The sequence below is a fragment of the Jaculus jaculus genome, chromosome 5 (assembly GCF_020740685.1).
Source record: "Jaculus jaculus isolate mJacJac1 chromosome 5, mJacJac1.mat.Y.cur, whole genome shotgun sequence".
In the NCBI taxonomy this organism is placed as follows: Eukaryota; Metazoa; Chordata; class Mammalia; order Rodentia; family Dipodidae; genus Jaculus; species Jaculus jaculus.
The window spans coordinates 98,268,178-98,287,700 of NC_059106.1; the positions used below are offsets into that span (position 1 = coordinate 98,268,178).

The 19,523-nt window shown below is 43.2% G+C and overlaps 1 protein-coding gene across 1 annotated transcript in view; it reads left to right on the forward strand.

The window, feature by feature from the left end:
* Positions 1–19,523, forward strand: part of Pgm1 (phosphoglucomutase 1) — an 82,460-nt gene that overhangs the window by 55,115 nt on the left and 7,822 nt on the right. Inside the window, exons 8-10 of the mRNA XM_004663189.2 lie at positions 5,486–5,621; positions 12,032–12,215; positions 14,992–15,126. Coding sequence (XP_004663246.1) covers positions 5,486–5,621; positions 12,032–12,215; positions 14,992–15,126 — 455 coding nt within the window. The remainder of the gene's footprint in view (positions 1–5,485; positions 5,622–12,031; positions 12,216–14,991; positions 15,127–19,523) is intronic.

Here is a 19,523-nt window from a genome sequence, read left to right on the forward strand (position 1 = left end):
TCTGTAGCTAGGATCCCCATATGAGGGAGAACATGTGGCGCTTGGCTTTCTGGGCCTGGGTTACCTGACTTAGTATAATACTTTCCAGGTCCATCCATTTTTCTGCAAATTTCATAACTTCATTTTTCTTTACCGCTGAGTAGAACTCCATTGTATAAATGTACCACATCTTCATTATCCACTCATCTGTTGAGGGACATCTAGGCTGGTTCCATTTCCCAGCTATTATAAATTGAGCAGCAATAAACATGGTTGAGCATGTACTTCTAAGGAAATGCGATGAGTCCTTTGGATATATGCCTAGGAGTGCTATAGCTGGGTCATATGGTAGATCAATCTCTAGCTGCTTTAGGAACCTCCACACTGTTTTCCACAATGGCTGGACCAGATTGCATTCCCACCAGCAGTGCAGAAGGGTTCCTTTTTTTCCACATCCCCGCCAACATTTATGATCATTTGTTTTCATGATGGTGGCCAATCTGACAGGAGTGAGATGGAATCTCAATGTAGTTTTAATCTGCATTTCCCTGATGACTAGTGACGTAGAACATTTTTTTAGGTGCTTATATGCCATTCGTATTTCTTCCTTTGAGAACTCTCTATTTAGCTCCTTAGCCCATTTTTTGATTGGCCTGTTTGATTCCTTATTAGTTAACTTTTTGAGTTCTTTGTATATCCTAGATATTAATCCTTTATCAGATATATAGATGGCGAAGATTTTTTCCCATTCTGTAGGTTGCCTCTTTGCTTTTTTCACTGTGTTCTTTGCGGTGCAAAATCTTTGTAATTTCATTAGGTCCCAGTGGTTAATCTGTGGTTTTATTGCCTGAGCAATTGGGGTTGTATTTAGAAAGTCTTTGCCAAGACCAATATGTTGGAGGGTTTCCCCTACTTTTTCCTCTAGCAGTTTCAAAGTTTCCGGTCTGATGTTAAGGTCTTTAATCCATTTGGACTTAATTCTTGTGCATGGCGAGAGAGAAGAATCTATTTTCATCCTTCTGCAGATATTTATCCAGTTTTCAAAACACCATTTGCTGAAGAGGCTGTCTCTTCTCCATTGAGTATTTTTGGCATTTTTATCGAATATCAGGTGGCTATAGCTACTTGGGCTTACATCTGGGTCCTCTATTCTGTTCCACTGATCTACATGTCTGTTTTTGTGCCAGTACCATGCTGTTTTTGTTACTATGGCTCTGTAGTATAGGTTAAAATCAGGTATGGTGATACCACCAGCCTCTTTTTTGTTGCTCAGTATTATTTTAGATATTCAAGGTTTTTTATGATTCCAAATGAATTTTTGGATTGTTTTTTCTATTTCCATGAAGAAAGCCTTTGGAATTTTGATAGGGATTGCATTAAATGTGTAGATTGCTTTAGGTAAGATTGCCATTTTCACGATATTGATTCTTCCAAGCCAGGAACAAGGGATGTTTCTCCACTTTCTAGTGTCTTCTGCAATTTCTCGCTTGAGTGTCTTAAAGTTCTCATTGTATAGATTCTTTACTTCCTTAGTTAGGTTTATTCCAAGGTATTTTATTTTTTTTGATGCAATTGTGAATGGGAGTGATTCTCTGATTTCATCCTCTGTGTGTTTGTTGTTAGCATATACGAAGGCTACTGATTTCTGTGTATTTATTTTGTATCCTGCTACATTGCTGTAGGTTTTGATTAGCTCTAACAGCTTGCTAGTAGAGTCTTTAGGGTCCTTTATGTATAGAATCATGTCATCTGCAAATAGTGATAACTTGATTTCTTCCTTTCCAATTTGTATCCCTTTTATGTGTGTCTCTTGCCTTATTGCTATGGCTAAGACTTCCAAAACTATATTAAATAGAAGTGGAGACAGTGGACACCCTTGTCTTGTTCCTGATTTTAGTGGAAAAGCTTCCAGTTTTTCCCCATTTAGTAATATGTTGGCTGTAGGCTTGTCATAAATAGCCTTTATTATATTGAGATATGTTCCTTCTATTCCCAGTCTCTGTAGGACTTTTATCATGAAGGGATGTTGGATTTTGTCAAATGCTTTCTCTGCATCTAATGAGATGATCATGTGGTTTTTGTCCTTCAACCCATTTATGTAATGTATTACATTTATAGATTTGCGTATGTTGAACCATCCCTGCATCTCTGGGATAAAGCCTACTTGGTCAGGGTGAATGATCTTTTTGATATACTCTTGTATTCTGTTTGCTAATATTTTGTTGAGAATTTTTGCATCTATGTTCATGAGGGAGATTGGTCTGTAATTTTCTTTTTTTGTTCTATCTTTGCCTGGTTTTGGTATCAGGGTGATGCTGGCCTCATAGAAGGAGTTTGGTAGGATTCCTTCTTTTTCTATTTCCTGGAAAAGCTTAAGAAGCAATGGTGTTAGCTCTTCCTTAAAAGTCTGGTAAAATTCAGCAGTGAATCCATCCGGGCCTGGGCTTTTTTTAGTTGGGAGATTATTGATAACTGCTCGGATCTCCATGTTTGTTATAGGTCTATTTAAGTGATTAATCTCATTTTGATTTAATTTAGGTAGGTCATATAGATCAAGGAAATCATCCATTTCTTTCAGATTTTCATACTTTGTGGAGTATATGCTTTTATAGTATGTCCCTATAATTTTTTGAATTTCTCTGGAATCTGTTGTGATGTTACCTTGTTCATCTCTGATTTTATTAATTTGTGTCTCTTCTCTCTTTCTTTTGGTCAGATTTGCTAAGGGTTTATCAATCTTGTTTATCCTTTCAAAGAACCAACTCTTTGTTTCATTAATTCTTTGGATTGTTCTTTTTGTTTCTATTTCATTAATTTCTGCCCTAATCTTTATTATTTCTTCCCGTCTACTACTTTTTGGTTTGCCTTGTTCTTCTTTTTCCAAGGCTTTAAGGCGAAGCATTAGGTCGTTTACTTGCGACCTTTCTAATTTCTTAATATAGGCACTTAAGGCTATAAATTTACCTCTTAGAACTGCCTTCATTGTGTCCCAGAGATTTTGGTATGTTGTGTTCTCATTATCATTTGACTCTATAAATTTTTTGATTTCCTTTTTGATTTCTTCATTGACCCACTCATCATTTAGTAGTGTATTGTTTAGCTTCCATGATTTTGTGTATGCTCTGTAGCCTTTCTTGCTACTGATTTGTAGTTTAATTCCATTGTGGTCAGATAGAATGCAAGGAATTATTTCAATTTTCCTGAATTTGTTAAGATTTGCTTTGTGTCCTAATATATGGTCTATTTTAGAGAATGTTCCATGTGCTGCTGAAAAGAATGTATATTCTGCAGCCTTTGGATGAAATGTCCTGTATATATCTGTTAGGTCCATATCTTCTATGACCTCATTTAGTCCAGATGCCTCTCTGTTTATTCTTTCCCTGGATGACCTGTCAATTGATGAGAGTGGGGTGTTAAAGTCACCCACCACCACCGTGTTTGGTGTTATCTGTGACCTTAGTTCTAATAGTGTTTGTTTGACGAATTTGGGAGCCCCCATGTTAGGTGCATATATGTTTAGGATTGTAATGTCCTCCTGTTGGAGTGTGCCCTTAATCAATATAAAGTGACCTTCCTTATCTTTTTTGACTAACTTCGGACTAAAGTCCACCCTGTCTGATATTAGGATAGCAACCCCTGCTTGTTTTCTAGGCCCATTTGCTTGAAACACCGTCTTCCAACCTTTCACCCTAAGATAATGTCTATCCTTTGTAGAAAGGTGAGTTTCTTGAAGACAACAAATTGTAGGATCCTGCTTTTTAACCCAGTCTGCAAATCTTAGAATCCCATTTTTTAAAATACCTTTCCTGGTTGTAGTTCTAATTTTTAAATCTGTGGCCATTTGTCAAAAAAGTGACAATTTTACATTGTGATTTTAATTTCTCTTCTTAAAAATGATGCCACCATTTTGGTATGATAATTAATTAACTGTAATTGTTTTTTGCGTGCCAATTGTCTGTTAGTATTCTTGGCTCATTCTTCTATAAGGTTTTGTATTTCTTTTATTAATATATAAGAATTTATTTCCGGGGCTGAGTATGTACCTGAGTTGGTAGAATGCTTGCCTAGAAGGCACAAGATACCATATATTGCAGTTACCTTTTTATTGTTGGGGAAAAAAAACTCCCACCAGAAGCAGCCAATAGAAAGGGTTTATTTTCAGCTTTTAGTTTCGAGAAGTTTCACCATGGTGGGGCACACACGGTAGGAGCAGACAGCTAGCACACAACAGAAAGGAGAAAGCAGAGAGAGTGAGCTGGCTTGCTCTGGCAAGCTGGCCTGGACTATAAAATCCCAAGGCCCACCTCCAGGACACACCTGTTCCAACAGGGCTCCACCTCCAAAACACTTTCCAGCTGGGAATAATGTCTGAGGCTTAATCACAGACTCATGAGGCTGCAGGGGCTACTTTACATTCTAACCACCACACCATGTGTAATCCCAGTTTGTAGTAGGAGGACTAGGAGTTTAAGGCCAGTAAGCCTTGCAAAATAGTGAATTCCAGGCCAGCCTGAGGTACATGAGACCCTGTCTCAAACAAACAAACAAATAAATAAATAAGATATTATTTCTATACTAAATGTGTTAAAAATATACTTTACAGTTGTAAATATGTTGACTCCTTGAAAAAGTGTCATTGGCCTTTAAGTTATTTGTAGTAGTTTTACTATGTAAAAATGGAAATTTAGGTAGATAAATGTACCATTTGTTCCCCTTTATGAATTATGGCTTTACATATACTTGCAAGCCTCAAGATTTAGAAAATGCTTATATCTTCTAGTGGTGTGTGTGTGTGTGTGTGTGTGTGTGTGTGTGTATGAGACATGGTCTCATGTAACCCAGGCTTTCCTTGAACTCTTAATCTTCCTGCCTCTACTTCCCAAGTGCTAGCATTACAAGCATGTGCCACCATGCCCAGCAAGGTTTGTAATTTCTATATTTGAATTTTGGGGGTTACTTTCATTTATTTCACAGAGAGGTAGGTAGATAGAGAATGGGTGCACCAGGGCCTCCAGCCACTGCCAACATACTCCAGACACATGTGCCACCTCATGCATCTGGCTTACATGGTACTGGGAAATCAAACCTGGATCCTTAGGCTTTGCAGGCAAGTACCTTAGCCACTAAGCCATTTCTCTATCCCCCTTGGGGGTTGTTTTTTTAAGCAGGACCTCCTTGTAGTCCAGGCTGACCTGGAAGTCATTGTAGCACAGGCTGGCCTTGAACTCTTGAAGAGCCTCTTACCTAAGCTTCTCAAATACAAGTTCTGGGATTAAAGGTGTGAGCCACCATCTCTGGCTGCATTTTTTGACATCTGCCTAAGATTCCTAAATTACTTTGGGAAGCAGCCACTGCTTGTCAGTATTGTGTCATGTCATTCAACATGAGACTCTCTCCATGCCCCCAGAGTCCTTGGAAAAGCCTCATGACCTTCCTTAGTAGGTTAGTATGTCAACTGCTGGATTTGCTCTCAAGTGTTGTGGATACCGTTCTTGCTATCCCGAAGGTTCTGATCATATCCGAGAGAAAGATGGACTGTGGGCTGTTCTTGCCTGGCTCTCCATCCTTGCCACCCGCAAGCAGAGTGTAGAGGACATTCTCAAAGATCACTGGCAGAAGTTTGGCCGGAACTTCTTTACCAGGTGAGACACAGTGTGGACAGGGTTGGAAGGATGGTGGGTATATGGGCAGAGAGAACTCTCATGCAGGTGAGACACAGTGTGGACAGGGTTGGAAGGAGGATGTGTATATGGGCAGAGAGAACTCTCATGCAGGTGAGACACAGCGTGGATGGGGTTGGAAGGAGGATATGTATATGGGCAGAGAGAACTCTCATGCAGGTGAGACACAGTGGGGACAGGATTGGAAGGATGGTTGGTATGTGGGAAGAAAGCATTCTAAAACCCTAGCCCATCCAGCTTTAGTCAATTGGGACTGTTAAAGTGGTTTAACCAGGGTCAAGTTGATGTCAGCTTGCAGGTCAGCTATAAAGAATGGGGCTTTTAAAAAATTAGCTAATCTAATCAAAAGAATAAATGCTTTATAAGCATTTTTAAATGCACTAATCATGTAGATGTGACAATAGTATTGAATTTGAATTCACAAAGTAGATTTGAATTTTATTTCTTCTCTTTACTGAATTAGTCATTTAACCTCTGCATTCAGTTTTCTCATCTGTAGAAAGAGGAATAATGGTCCAATTTTAAAGAGGATTAAAGAAATATGAGTCTGGAAATATCTTAGGAACTTTGGAGCATAAAAAGTATGGAAATGGTTTTCCTTAAACTGGGGAAACAATTATGCTTAGTCCATCTCATCTTTTCTGACACGTAAAAGAGGTCCCCAGTGGCTGTGTTTGCCAACATTTCACTCATTCCCTTAACAAATATTTATTTCTTCCAACTACTGGTGATTGTGCAGGGAACAAAATACTTGGAACATTTACTAATTCTTCTTTACCATGCATATTTCTATTTTCAAGAGCTATTAAAATGTGGGGTGTAGGACTAGAGGTGTACCTCAATAATAGAGTGTGAGGTTAGCATGTGTGAGGCTCTCAGTTTGATTCCCAGCACCCCAAAATATTTTTACCACTGGTACTATTCACTATTTCTAATTTGTTCCTCAATAATCTAATAATATTTTAGCCTGTATCTCAATATCCTATTTATGACAATGAAATTTGAAAAATATTATTTAGCTGTAAGAAATTTGCTACTATAATTTTTCTGGACACCAATTACCTTTTTGAGGAAATAGGTGTTAGATTAGATAATTTTAAATATATGTTTCATATTTTAAAGTCTATGGTGTTTAGATAGTAGAGAAAAAATTCAACCATAATCAGAATGATTAAAGTGCCCTGGTTGCTTAAGGATATGATTCATTTTTGTGCAAAGCGTAAGTAAAAACTGCCCTGTGGTATCATGTAGTCTGGGAAACAAGGCAGGAATGTACTCTGTAGGAGCCAGAAACCCCTGCAATTCACAGCAGCAGTCATGATCACTCTGGAGTCCAAAGTTCCACCAAAACAGACCATGTCTGTTTTTGAGCCCCATAGTATCCACCAACACCTAAGTCACACAGACACTGTGAAAATATTTCTTGAATAGATAAATGAATTAGGTAATGAATGAACAGTAGCCAGAGTGCAGTAAGTTAAGAATGGAGTCAGAGAATCACATTTGGGTTAGTTAAAAGCTTATATATACAAACTATTTAACATACATTTACTAATCATCAAGTAGAGCTGTTAATCAAGTATTACCAATCAGGTCTCATATCCTACATTTATGATTGGATCTTTCTCTGCTACACACTCCACTTACTGAACAAGAGTGTTAGATGTTTTTGCATGCATCTCACATTAGTCTCAAGCCAAATGTTGTCAAGGCAGCTTACATCTGACAGATGGACCAGTGGCCCTTCATCACAGTAAGCAGAGATTCTGAGAGATGGACCAGTGGCCCTCCATCACTGTTAGCAGGGATTCTGAGAGATGGATCAGTGGCCCTCCATCACTGTTAGCAGGGATTCTGAGAGATGGACCAGTGGCCCTTCATCACAGTTAGCAGGGATCCTGAGAGATGGGCCATTGGCCCTCCATAACAGTTAGCAGGGATTCTGTGAGATGGACCAGTGGCCCTCCATCACTGTTAGCAGGTATTCTGTGAGATGGACCAGTGGCCTTCCATCACTGTTAGCAGGGATTCTGAAAGATGGACCAGTGGCCCTCCATCACTGTTAGCAGGGATTCTGAGAGATGGACCAGTGGCCCTCCATCACTGTTAGCAGGTATTCCGTGAGATGGACCAGTGGCCTTCCATCACTGTTAGCAGGTATTCCGTGAGATGGACCAGTGGCCTTCCATCACTTTAGCAGGGATTCTGAGAGATGGACCAGTGGCCCTCCATCACTGTTAGCAGGGACTCTGTGAGATGGACCAGTGGCCCTCCATCACTGTTAGCAGGGATTCTGAGAGATGGACCAGTGGCCCTTCATCACAGTTAGCAGGGATTCTGAGAGATGGGCCAGTGGCCTTCCATCACTGTTAGCAGGGATTCTGAGAGATGGACCAGTGGCCCTCCATCACTGTTAGCAGGGATTCTGAGAGATGGACCAGTGGCCCTCCATCACTGTTAGCAGGGATTCTGAGAGATGGACCAGTGGCCTTCCATCACTGTTAGCAGGGATTCTGAGAGATGGACCAGTGGCCCTCCATCACTGTTAGCAGGGATTCTGAGAGATGGACCAGTGGCCCTCCATCACTGTTAGCAGGGATTCTGAGAGATGGACCAGTGGCCCTCCATCACTGTTAGCAGGGATTCTGAGAGATGGACCACTGGCCTTCCATCACTGTTAGCAGGGATTCTGAGAGATGGACCCAGTGGCCCTCCATCACTGTTAGCAGGGATTCTGAGAGATGGACCCAGTGGCCTTCCATCACTGTTAGCAGGGATTCTGAGAGATGGACCAGTGGCCTTCCATCACTGTTAGCGGGATTCTGAAAGATGGACCAGTGGCCTTCCATCACTGTTAGCAGGGATTCTGAGAGATGGACCAGTGGCCCTCCATCACTGTTAGCAGGGATTCTGAGAGATGGACCAGTGGCCCTCCATCACTGTTAGCAGGTATTCCGTGAGATGGACCAGTGGCCTTCCATCACTGTTAGCAGGTATTCCGTGAGATGGACCAGTGGCCTTCCATCACTTTAGCAGGGATTCTGAGAGACGGACCAGTGGCCCTCCATCACTGTTAGCAGGGATTCTGAGAGATGGACCAGTGGCCCTCCATCACTGTTAGCAGGGATTCTGAGAGATGGACCAGTGGCCCTCCATCACTGTTAGCAGGGATTCTGTGAGATGGACCAGTGGCCCTCCATCACTGTTAGCAGGGATTCTGTGAGATGGACCAGTGGCCCTCCATCACTGTTAGCAGGGATTCTGAGAGATGGACCAGTGGCCCTCCATCACTGTTAGCAGGGATTCTGAGAGATGGACCAGTGGCCCTCCATCACTGTTAGCAGGGATTCTGAGAGATGGGCCAGTGGCCCTCCATCACTGTTAGCAGGGATTCTGAGAGATGGACCAGTGGCCCTCCATCACTGTTAGCAGGGATTCTGAGAGATGGACCACTGGCCTTCCATCACTGTTAGCAGGGATTCTGAGAGATGGACCCAGTGGCCCTCCATCACTGTTAGCGGGATTCTGAAAGATGGACCAGTGGCCTTCCATCACTGTTAGCAGGGATTCTGAGAGATGGACCAGTGGCCCTCCATCACTGTTAGCAGGGATTCTGTGAGATGGACCAGTGGCCTTCCATCACTGTTAGCAGGGATTCTGAGAGATGGATCAGTGGCCTTCCATCACTGTTAGCAGGGATTCTGAAAGATGGACCAGTGGCCCTCCATCACTGTTAGCAGGCATTCTGAGAGATGGGCCAGTGGCCCTCCATCACTGTTAGCAGGGATTCTGTGAGATGGACCAGTGGCCCTCCATCACTGTTAGCAGGGCTTCTGAGAGATGGGCCAGTGGCCCTCCATCACTGTTAGCAGGGCTTCTGAGAGATGGGCCAGTGGCCCTCCATCACTGTTAGCAGGGATTCTGTGAGATGGACCAGTGGCCCTCCATCACTGTTAGCAGGGCTTCTGAGAGATGGGCCAGTGGCCCTCCATCACTGTTAGCAGGGATTCTGAGAGATGGACCAGTGGCCCTCCATCACTGTTAGCAGGGATTCTGTGAGATGGACCAGTGGCCCTCCATCACTGTTAGCAGGGATTCTGTGAGATGGACCAGTGGCCCTCCATCACTGTTAGCAGGGATTCTGTGAGATGGACCAGTGGCCCTCCATCACTGTTAGCAGGGCTTCTGAGAGATGGACCAGTGGCCCTCCATCACTGTTAGCAGGGATTCTGAGAGATGGACCAGTGGCCCTCCATCACTGTTAGCAGGGATTCTGAGAGATGGACCAGTGGCCTTCCATCACTGTTAGCAGGGATTCTGAAAGATGGACCAGTGGCCTTCCATCACTGTTAGCAGGGATTCTGAGAGATGGACCCAGTGGCCCTCATCACAGCAGGGAGTCTGAGAGTTGGACCGTTGACCCTCCATTGCAGTTTACAGTCTGCAGATGCTGGCGCTGGAGTTCACTCTCTCTAATTGGAAATCCAGGATTCTTTCCGTTCCAATTTTGTCTCTAATTCAAAAGAGTTCCTTCTCAAACACACAAATGTCCAGACATAAAGCCCAGACACCTGGTTTTAATTTCTTGCACCTCATCATTTTAACTGGTGGAAGAACTGACTTCAAGGAGATGGAGGCTATTTTGTACTGAGTCCATAGAATCCTGGAGTCAGAAGAAGTTGCCTGTAACTCCCCAGTACTGCTCACGTCAAAGAGTTGTCCTCTTGCAATCTTATATTTGTTCCACCACTGGAAACCAATGCAGATTCCATTATCTTAAACCTGTAGGACTTATGCTACTAAGTTAAGAAAACCTACCTTCAGTAGTCTTTAATCTCACAAGAAAGAAGTCAAGAGCAAGTAGTAGTTTTTTAAATTATCAAAGCCAGTGATTCGTGGAAATCTATGCAGACTGTGTCAATATTTCTATGGCTTATCTAGACATCAGTTGACCAAATTTTTATTTTAGTTTTTACAAAACACTCATGTGGAAATGTAGACTGATATTCTAGATATGGAGTCTTGTTGCAGTCAGGTTCACATTGCTGGTAGAAATCACCCAACCAAGAGCAGCTTGTGGTAAAAAGAGGTTTATTTTGGCTTATAGTCTTGAGGGAAAGCTCCATTACATCAGGAGAAATGATGGCATGAGCAAAGGGTGGACATCACCCCCTGGCCAACATAAGGTGGACCATAGCAACAAGAGAGTGTGCCAGACACTGGCATGGTGAAACTGGCTATAACACCCATAAGCCTGCCCCCAAGAATATACTCCCTCCAAGAGGTGTTAATTCCCAAACATCCATCAGCTAGGAATCTAGCATTCAGAACACCTATTTTTATGGGGGACACCTGAATCAAACCACAAGTCTTATAAGATCATTTTGTTTTCATCTATTAATTCAAGAGATTTGTTGAGCAATCATTAAAATCCTGTGTCTTTATAGTGAATTCTTCCCAACAGTTTAATACTGAGATTATAGCATCTTTACTATTTACTTTTAATCAGCATATAAAATAACAATTTTCCTGTGGTACCATGAAACTGGAAAAGCAAATAGTAATTGTGGGATGGCACAGGTGGGCAAGGGACACTGGAAGTGGAGAGAAGAGCAACAGAGGAATCAACCCAAATGATGTATGAGACCAAGTCTTAGAAGAAAAATAATTACAGAATTTTATTTGGGTTGCTGCTTTTTATTTATCTTTTAATTTCTTGAGCCTTCAACATCCATATTCAGGCTGAATTTAAATCATAAGCACCCCTCTGTCCAGCTGAATTTGAAGCACTTTGGACCAGCACTCACTGCCCTGGGAAAAGGGACAAGTATCTGAAGCATAGGAGTTAGGCTTTGGCTGATGCATTTGGTCATGGAAGGCCTGGCCTTGCTCCAGGTGACCCCTCTGGGGACTGGCACTCTGCTTACCCACAGTGTCAGCAGCAGCAGGCAGGTCCCAAGCTCGAGGCAGTGCCAGACTTTATCTCAAGGAAGACCCAGGAGCTTGGGCAAGCAGAGCTTGAGTCATGAAATAGATAACAGAGCTGTTCTTTATCGCTCCTTGTGATGTTAGAGATGCAGTATCAGATAGTGTCTCCCCAAAACCTTTGAAAGATCTGGAGCTGCATTTTGTAAAAAAGCCAAGCTGGAAATTTCCTGCTTATTCAGAAAGCCCTACCACCTTCTTCCAAACCTTCCTTTCATCCCCAGCCCACTCCATCCCCACTGACTGGCAAGCTCATAGCTTCTGACAGCTTCCTTAAAGTCAGATAAGGCTTTGTGAGGGGTGCAGGGCAAGCCAATGATGAAGATGGTGCAAGTTGCCTTGGGTACTCAAGCGAGCCCCACGTCTCAGCTCTGTCATCTCTCCAGGTATGATTACGAGGAGGTAGAAGCCGAGGGTGCAAACAGGATGATGAAGGACCTGGAGGCCCTGATGTTTGATCGCTCTTTTGTGGGGAAGCAGTTTTCTGCAAATGACAAGGTCTATACTGTGGAGAAAGCTGACAACTTTGAATATAGTGATCCAGTGGATGGAAGCATTTCAAGAAATCAGGTAGGAACCGATCCATGTGTGTGGCAGGCAAAATGCCCCAAAGCTACATGGACTCTGAAGCCTCAAGGGGAAAAAAATGACTCCTTGGTTGTCTTCTCTGGCAGTCCTGTGTTTCTGGGGTGTTTGCTCTCAATTTGTTGTCCAGTTACACGGGACTGTCCCGTGCATTTATAGGAAGAAGAGCTTTTGCAGCAGTTCCATGTAGTCCCAGATGCTCCCATTCTGGGATCTTAACTGCATGCCAAAGGGAGATTTGTACCCTCTGGAGTCACATGCCAGAGAGTAACTAAAAGCCAAGGAAATCTCAAGCTGGGCATGGTGGCACACCCCCCTTAATCCCTGTGCTTGGGAGGTTGAGGTAGGAGAATATCTGTTTGAGGCCATCCTGGGCCCACACAGTGAGTTCCAGATCAGCCTGAGCTAGAGAGATACCCTAACTCAAAACAAAATAAAACAAAACAAAAACTTCATTGAAATCTACAAAAAAGGTGACTGTGGCCTAGATATCAGTCCCCCTTTTTGACATTATAGCAGAATGACCCCATGAGTTATCATCACAAAAACTTCTCTCATACATTTTAAACTCCAAATACACATATGCCTTTGTAAGTTAAGGCATTTCAGATTTAGAAATGTCAACTTGTGGGGTGGGAGAGATGGCTTAGTGGTTAAACACTTGCCTGTGAAGCCTAAGGACCCTGGTTTGAGGCTTGATTCCACAGGACCCACGTTAGCCAGATGCACAAGGGGAGCATGCATCTGGAGTTCGTTTGCAGTGGCTAGAGGCCATGATGCACCCATTCTCTCTCTCTCTCTCTCTTTCTCTCTCTGCCTCTTTCTCTCTCTGTCTGTCACTCTCAAATAAGTAAATAAAAATAAATAAATAGAAATGTCAACTTATGGTGTCTGCAGCTCTTCTGGCAAGGCAGTGAGGAGCAGAACCACACAGTTGAGTGCCTGGGCCATCCTAGGTGGTAACAGCTGGAGTTTCTCTCATTGTATTAGGTACCCAAGGATGTAGGCTCCTCAGGCCTTCTCCCGCTTTGCACAGACACGCACTGTCCAGGGTCCTCTCACTTGTGGACTGATTGCCTCTTGTCACAGAACAGAACCATCTCTGTGAATTTAGAACACAATTATCAAAAGGGGCTGAAGACATGGGTTCTGCCTCCCTGTTTGCTTTTTCTTGAGAGACACAAGGCCAAGATTTGGAGAAGATGGGTATGGGGTTTACTGGAAGTCTCTCTGTGAGGAGAGTGCGTATGGATGGGCAGTAAGGCCTCCTCATAGCTACCCTCAGTGCCCAGAGTCTCTTTCCTCCCAATTCTAGCTCATCATCCCTGTCCCTCTTAGTACTATGATAACTTTGGATCCAGTATGGACAATGTAACTTAGGACTGGGATAATTAGAAGAAAGGAGGCCTGGGTAGAAAGAGAGGCCTTCAGAGGAGAGGGCAGCCTGGGGGGTGTTAGAGCCATGTGGAGGTTGTTGCAATGAGACCTTCAGAACAAGAGTACATATTCAGTAACAACAGGGATGCACATGGCCCCAGCCAGAAGGAAATCACAGAGCAGAGGTGAGGTGGTGGCCCAGGGACAGTGCATCTGTGCCCAAGATCAGATGGGGTCTGTGGGATCTAGCTCTTTGCCCTGTGCCCCATAAGGCAAGTGGCAACAGTACCATTTTGCAGAATTAAAAACTTTAGCATTTAGGGAGAAACGGGTAGGAGAAGAAATGGTTCCAGAGGAAGGATGGGTTCTTTAACTAAGTGAAAAGAGTTTAGAAGCTTTGAATTGAAGTCCTTGGGGAAGGAGACTAACCCTGGTGTGGTTCTACAAGCAAGAGATAGTAAGAGAGAGTGAAATTTGTCCTCTGCATTGAGTAACTAGAGGTTGTACTTTGTATCCCATTCATCGTCTTCACCAGTGAGCACTAGTGAGTGTGGCACAGGTAACTCTGGGTGGGGAGTGGGAAGGATGGAGAGTGGTGATGGGTTGGAAGTGGAGATGCATACCAGGTAATGAGTGTCTTTCCTTCCAGTCATAACAGGCATTATGTAGTCTGTCATTTTGCAGAAAGACTGATAGATTCGCAAAGAGTGAAGCTCAGGCAACCATCTGGCTTAACCTTCCTTCCTCAGACTGGGAAATCTCTGTCTGAGAGTCCTCAGCCTTTTCCCAAGGAAACATAGGTACTGGCAAGGAGGAAGGAAAAGATGCCAGAAAAGGGGCTCTGTACGCACAGGGACCCCACTTTGAGTCCTCAGGCATCATCAGGAAATTGAGGAATAGCTGCTTATTGCCATCTGGGACACAGAACTTCCTCTGGTATTTCTGAGGCTCCGTATCAGATCTCTGTAAAGAGCCTCACCCCCACCCCATCTGCCTGTGGTTCTTCACAACTGGGAGTCAAGTTTCTGCATTTAGCTGCTTTACTTACTTTTTTATTAAGCTTCAAGCTGAAATGGCCAGGCTGTAAATCACAGGGAGGCCGGCAGGGAAGCGCGCTCTCATGCCATCCAGCCTCACTGAGATCATGTCTCCCAGCTGACCCTAGAGATGTTGCTCCCACATTAGCTAAGCCCCATCATCTGGATCCAGTGAGAGGCTGACGGAAGACAGACACACTGCTGCAATTGCTGCCATCTATCAAGGATCTAATCCTCTGATTGATCAAGTATGGATGAGATTATGTCTCCAAAGGCATCTCTCACCATTTACCATCTTCAGTCTCCTTTTCAGCATGTGGAAGACAATCTCAACTTATCTTTTCCAGGGCTTGCGGCTCATTTTTGCAGATGGTTCTCGTATCATCTTCCGACTGAGTGGCACCGGGAGTGCAGGGGCCACCATCCGACTGTACATTGATAGCTATGAGAAAGACATCGCCAAGATCAACCAGGACCCTCAGGTAACGCCTAAGCCCTCTGCCCTATTAGTTATTTATGGGAGGGAGTGGATAGTGGCCAGTATCAGTATCAGTTCTCTGACCTATCTGGGCATCAGCTGTGCCTGCTTTCCTCCATGTCATTCCCAGTGTGTCAGAACAAAAAGAAGACAGAGAGGAGCAATGCTTCACAAGGGTCTGAGCATTTGCTGTTGGCCAGACTGTGCTAAGCCCATTACATGAAAATGTACCCTATAATTCTCCAGTAATATGGACTCTGTTATTCTCCCTCATGCCAAGAACTGAACAGAGGCAAAGGCTAAGCAGCATTGAATAGTTTCACACACCCCGTAAGTGGCAGAGTCAGGATAAGGAATCTTTCTCTCAGCCCCGTACGTGGTGCTCCACCTAGTTACTTCGTCACCTACCTTGATTCTAGATTTTGTGCAGGAAAGTAGGCATCCCGATGAAAATGTCACCTGACTTGGGGCTGGGGAAATGGCTCAGTGGTTAAAATCACATGCTCACAAACCTGCTGCCTGGGTTCGATTCCTCAACCACTTACATAAAGCCAGGCAGGCATTCATTTGCAATGGCAAGACACACTGGCATGTGTACACACATATACCTATATGTGCAAGTAATTAAACAAATTTATAAAGTCTACTGACTTGTCGCCTGGTGGTTGGGTGTCTAACCACACCCATGAAGTCTCTAGGAGTATATCAGAGTGAGAACAGACCTGGAAATCAGGGACAAGACAGGGAACTTAACAGGACCGCTACCAAAGGGAGGAGCTAAGAAGAGGAGTGATTCACGAGAGTCTCCAGAAGCATGTTCCTCACGGCACTTGTCTTGACATGTGCTCCCCAGCTAGTCTTCACTGCCACGGGAGCTCTAAGAAGAAAGTATGACACATTTCCTCTTATTTGGTGATTGACAGCATATACTGCACCTCAAAGACAAAAGAAGATTTGTACTAAAGATATCCATTTAAATAGTATTTTCTGAAAAATTGAACAGACATTTTTCCAGAGACATATAGATGACCAACAGGTATATGAAAATATGGCCACCATCACTAAAGTGAAAGGCAAAACCACAGTGAGGTAGAATAAAAACCCGTATCTAGCAGGATGGCTGTTGTCAAAAAGACAAAAGATAGGGTTAGTGAAAATGTTGGAGAAAATGGAACACACTTGTATACTGCTGGTGGGAATATAAATTAGTGTAGCCATCTTGGAAACAGTATGGAAATTTCCAAAAGAAATAAAAAGTAGAACTTCCATGTGACCCAGCAATCTCTATAGTATATATCCACAGAATTTGAGGTCATTATCCTGAGGTTCTATCTGTACTTGTATGCCCATTAATCAGTATTCACAAGTGCTTAGATACAGATATGCCCTAAGGAGAATGGATGAATGAAGAGGTGAATATGGATCACATCATCCAAAATTATTCTATCCTAAAAAATAAAGTCCTTAGGGCTGGGGAGATGGCTCAGCTATTAAAAGGTACTTGCTTGCACAGCCTGCTGGCTGGGTTCATTTCTCTAGCACCCATACAAAGCCTGATGCAAAAAGTGATGCATGCACCTGGAATTCCTTTGCAATGGCAAGAGACTCTTGTACACACACGGAAATTTAAAAAATATTTAAGGGCTGGAGAGATGGCTTAGCAGTTAAGTGCTTGCCTGTGAAGTCTGAGGACCCCAGTTCAAGGCTCAATTCCCAAGAACCCACATTAGGCAGATGCGCAAGCGGGCGCATGCATCTGGAATTTGTTTGCAGTGGCTAGAGGTCCTGGCACACCCATTCTCTCCCTCCCTACCTCCCTCTCTCTCTCTCTCTCTCTCTCTTCCTTTTTATCTCTGTCTGTCGCTCTCAAATAAATAAATAAAAATAAACAAAAAAATAAGAAAAAATATTTTAAAAAACAGATAAATTCCTGCCATTTGCAGCAGCATGGGTGAATCTGGAGAATATTATGGTAATGAACCTGGAGAACATTATGGTAACAAAACAGGCAGGCTCAGAGAGATAAATTCTTCAAGATGTCATGTATTTGTGAATATAAAATGTTAACTCAGGGCTGGAGAGATGGCTCAGCAGTATGGCACTTGCCTGCAAAGCCTAACAACCCAGTTATATTCCCCAGTACATATGTAAAGCCAAATGTACAAAGTGACACATGCTTCTGGAGTTCATTTGCAGTGACTAGAGGCCCTGACACACACACACACACACACACACACACACACACACACACTCACTCACTCACTCACTCTCTCTCTTTCTTTCTCTCTCTCTTTCTTTCTCTCTTTCTCTCTCTCTCTTTCTCTCCCTTCTTCCCTCCCTCCTTGGAAATAAATAAAAATATTTTAAAAGTTGAACTCAGTCGAGGCCACCCTGAAACTACATAGTGAATTCCAGGTCAGCCTGAGCTAGAGGGAGACCCTGCCTCAAAGAAAAAAAAAAAAAAATCTCAGAGGATATAAGTAAGTCATGTGGAAACCTACGTTTTTGGGCAATGGAACACTCAGAAGCCATAGGTTGTTACTAGAAAATTTTCAGTGCCAGGGATGGGATATCTTCCAGTGGCCAGGGAGGTCCCTGATGCCCCCAAAACATTACAGGCCATTGCTGAAGCCCTTGGTTTCCCACTAGGAATAGATGGTAAGAACCTATTGCTAAAGACTCCATATACTTGGGCTGCAAGGTCACTGAGAAACCCTGCTGGAGCTGAGCTGAAAATCTCCATGTAGACCAGCTGACAGAAACCTGGAAAAAGCTATGTTGCATGCAGTTCAGTGGGAGAGAAATCAAAAGTGAATATAATCAGCAGTGAAGACTGCAGGCCTTATATTTGGTCAGCCCAGCCAAATGAGCCAACGGGTGCAATAGTGGCATGTCTGTTATGGGGGAACCCAACCACTCTCTAATCAGACTGGAGGCCTGCTCCATGGGAGGGAATACATCCCTGATACTGAAAACCTACAACAGGGGTAGTCATGAGCCCTAGAGGTGTAACGTCTGCTGCTGTCAGGCTAAATGTCTATACTGTGCTCACCAAACTGCCCAGTAAGCACTTCTCTTAATGTCCATGCCCATATATTAATGCTACTCTCATTTTTGGTTAGAGAACCTTCTCTTTTCAGAGGGCAGTGACCTTGGGATGACTCAGAGGCATCATGGTGTTGGGAAAAAGTTACAGATGAGTGCTCAGCACTGCAACATCTCTATCACACCTTCCAAGGCTCAGGGTCCATTGCAGAAGAGGTGGTGGAAAGAATGTAAGAGCCAAAGGAAGGGTAGGACTCCTTACAACGTACTCCTCCAGATACAAAATGGCCTGGATATCCAGGACCTCACAGTGCCTGACACTACCTACACAAGACCATCATTATAGGAGGAAAAAATGATGACATCTAAATAAAGAGAGACTGATTGGGAGGGGGAGGGGATATGATGGAGAGTGGAGTTTCAAAGGGAAAAGTGGGGGTAGGGAGGGAATTACCAAGAGATATTGTTTACAATTATGGAAGTTGTCAATAAAAAAATTAATTTATTTAAAAAAAAGAAAAAAAAGTTGAACTCAGAAACAGAAAGGGTCTGAGGCTGGAGGCAAAAGGTAGCTATTTGTTAAAGGATCCAGAATTTTAGTTCTGTAGGATGTAGGAGTTTTTGAGCTCTGATGTGCGATTTGATGCTACAACTGGTAGTCTTGTATTATGCACTTCAACTTTACATAGAAAGAAAGTGTATCTTGTGTCCTCACAACCACCCATATAGCCAAAGAAATAACTAAGTGAAGAGATTTCTATGTTAAGTCCTCAGTTGACATAGTAGTCAGTTCGTGATATACACATTTAAAGACATCTTATTTTGAGAAGAGATGTGCCAGTGGGCCAGCACTTGCCTGTCATACATGAGGCTCTGCATTCACCCCAGTGCTGCAAAAATAAATAAATAATCAAAAATAAATAAGTAGGGCTGGAGAGATGGCTTAGCTGTTAAGGCACTTGCATGCAAAGCCTTAAGGACCCAGGTTCAATTCTCCAGGTCCCACATAAGCCAGATGCCCTTGGTAACGCATGTGTCTGGAGTGAATTTGCAGTGGCTAGAGGCCCTGGCTCACCCTTTCTCTTTCTTCCCGTCTCCTTGTCTGAAATAAATAATCACATTTGAAAAGTCTAACAGACTGGCCTTTTTTAGGAGAGAGAGAGAGAGTTGACAAATCCAGGGCCTCCAGACACATGTGTCACCTAATACATTTGTGTCACCTTGTGTATCGGCTTCTGTGGGATCTGAAGAGTTGAACATGGGTCCTTAGACTTTGCAGGAAAGCACCTTACTGCTAAGCCATCTCTACAGCTCACATTTGAAACATTAAATAATTTTTATAAAAATACAAGAAAG